Genomic DNA, 1,473 nt, shown 5'->3' with positions numbered 1-1,473 from the left:
CAACAATGTAAATGAATGTACTTAATGCCACTGAACTGTACACTTAAAGATGGTCAAAATGGTAAATTTCATGTTATGTATATTTTAGCCCAATTTAAAAAACACATGAAATAAATAAAAATGAAAAGGTGCTTTAAAATAGGACATTCTCAATTATCTGAAAACTCTGGCCATCTAGACAGTCATTCCTTAAGCCTGGCCAGCGGACAGCGGTAGCCTGTGGGGGGCTCAGGGCTGGCAAGGAGACCATGGCCGCCGCCCCAGGGCGCCCAGTCCCCCGTTCCTCAGTGCCTCCAGGGCCCAGGCTGGTGTTCTCCACCTCCTCCCTGAGACCACAGGGCGCCCCACAAGCTGTTGCAGAGTGGAGACAGAGCCCCTAGCAAACTCCATCGCTCATCTACGAGTTAGGATTCCACCTGTGGAGTTTACCTGGGATCAAAGGTCTTTCTGCTGAATTATTTGGAACAGTTTGCCCTAGGTTTTACTGTAATTACAGTAATGTCAGTGTGTATCTCGAGCTCTTACACACACTGAGTGCTGTCAACGTTCAAAGTGACAGATGGGGGTACAGCTGGGATGTGAGGTGGCAGTGTTCCTTGATGCCTGCGTAAGAACCCAGCCCCAGAACAGTGTGGTATCCGGACAGCACATAGCCCTCTTGGAGCTGTATGTCCTCCCAACAGGCGCTAAGGGGGTCAGCTGATACAGACCATAAACTCTGAGTGACACCAGGGCGGAGGAGGAAGCGAGGGAGGGGGGAGAAGGCGGAGGAGGAGGGGGAGGAGGAGGAGGAAAGGAGGAAAGGAGGAAGAGCAGGTGGAGGAGGAGGAGGAGGAGGTAGATGATGATGAGGAGGAGGGGACGAGATGGTGGTGGTGATGATGATGGTGACGATAATGAAGACAACAGGGCTTGTTTTAACCCTGGTCCTACCCACAGTGCTAGTTTTCAATGAGTGATTGGCATGACCACCATGAGCTCCGTTTTGCACTTAAAAACCTTGCTTGCCTCCCACCACCACCGGCAAATTTCACCTTGGGGGGTGGGGGGCTGTGTGTGTGTGTGTGTGTGTGTGTGTGCGCGTGCGCACGCGCACGCGTGTGCACATGTGTGTGTGCGCGCGCACGCGTGTTACCTTGCCTGGCAAGTTGGGCTGCACTTTGTCATTCTGTTAGTCTGTCTTAGTCCCATTCTGTGACACAGCCCTCAATGTCCTGGTCCCATCCTGCAATCTGACACTCTCTACGTACCCGTGAGGGTGCCAACAGCTCACAGCAGCAACTCAGGGGCAATGGGGCAGAAGAGGAGCCTGGGCAGGGGGCTGAGGCCGGCTTGCGCCTTTCCATCTTCTCTCTTACCTGTGCAGGCGCTGGCCAGGCCGCTCTCCATCCCGGAGGCCCCACGGCATCAGCACGGCGCTCCCCGCCTGCCGTCTGTGGGTGAGATGGGGGCAAGGGAAAGAGAGTTGGTCTG

At 54.2% G+C, this 1,473-nt stretch overlaps 1 protein-coding gene across 1 annotated transcript in view; it reads right to left on the bottom strand.

Moving 5' to 3' along the window:
• The window catches only part of LOC109389634 (zinc finger protein 775), a 35,483-nt gene that overhangs the window by 18,250 nt on the left and 15,760 nt on the right, over nt 1-1,473 (bottom strand). Inside the window, exon 2 of the mRNA XM_019655354.1 lies at nt 1,359-1,433. Within this exon, the coding sequence (XP_019510899.1) occupies nt 1,359-1,389 (31 nt within the window). The 5' untranslated portion in view covers nt 1,390-1,433. The remainder of the gene's footprint in view (nt 1-1,358; nt 1,434-1,473) is intronic.

Source organism: Hipposideros armiger, unplaced genomic scaffold (assembly GCF_001890085.2).
Source record: "Hipposideros armiger isolate ML-2016 unplaced genomic scaffold, ASM189008v1 scaffold_239, whole genome shotgun sequence".
NCBI lineage: Eukaryota > Metazoa > Chordata > Mammalia > Chiroptera > Hipposideridae > Hipposideros > Hipposideros armiger.
Note: the sequence above shows the minus strand (reverse complement) of the source record. Positions and strands in the feature narration are given on the sequence as shown.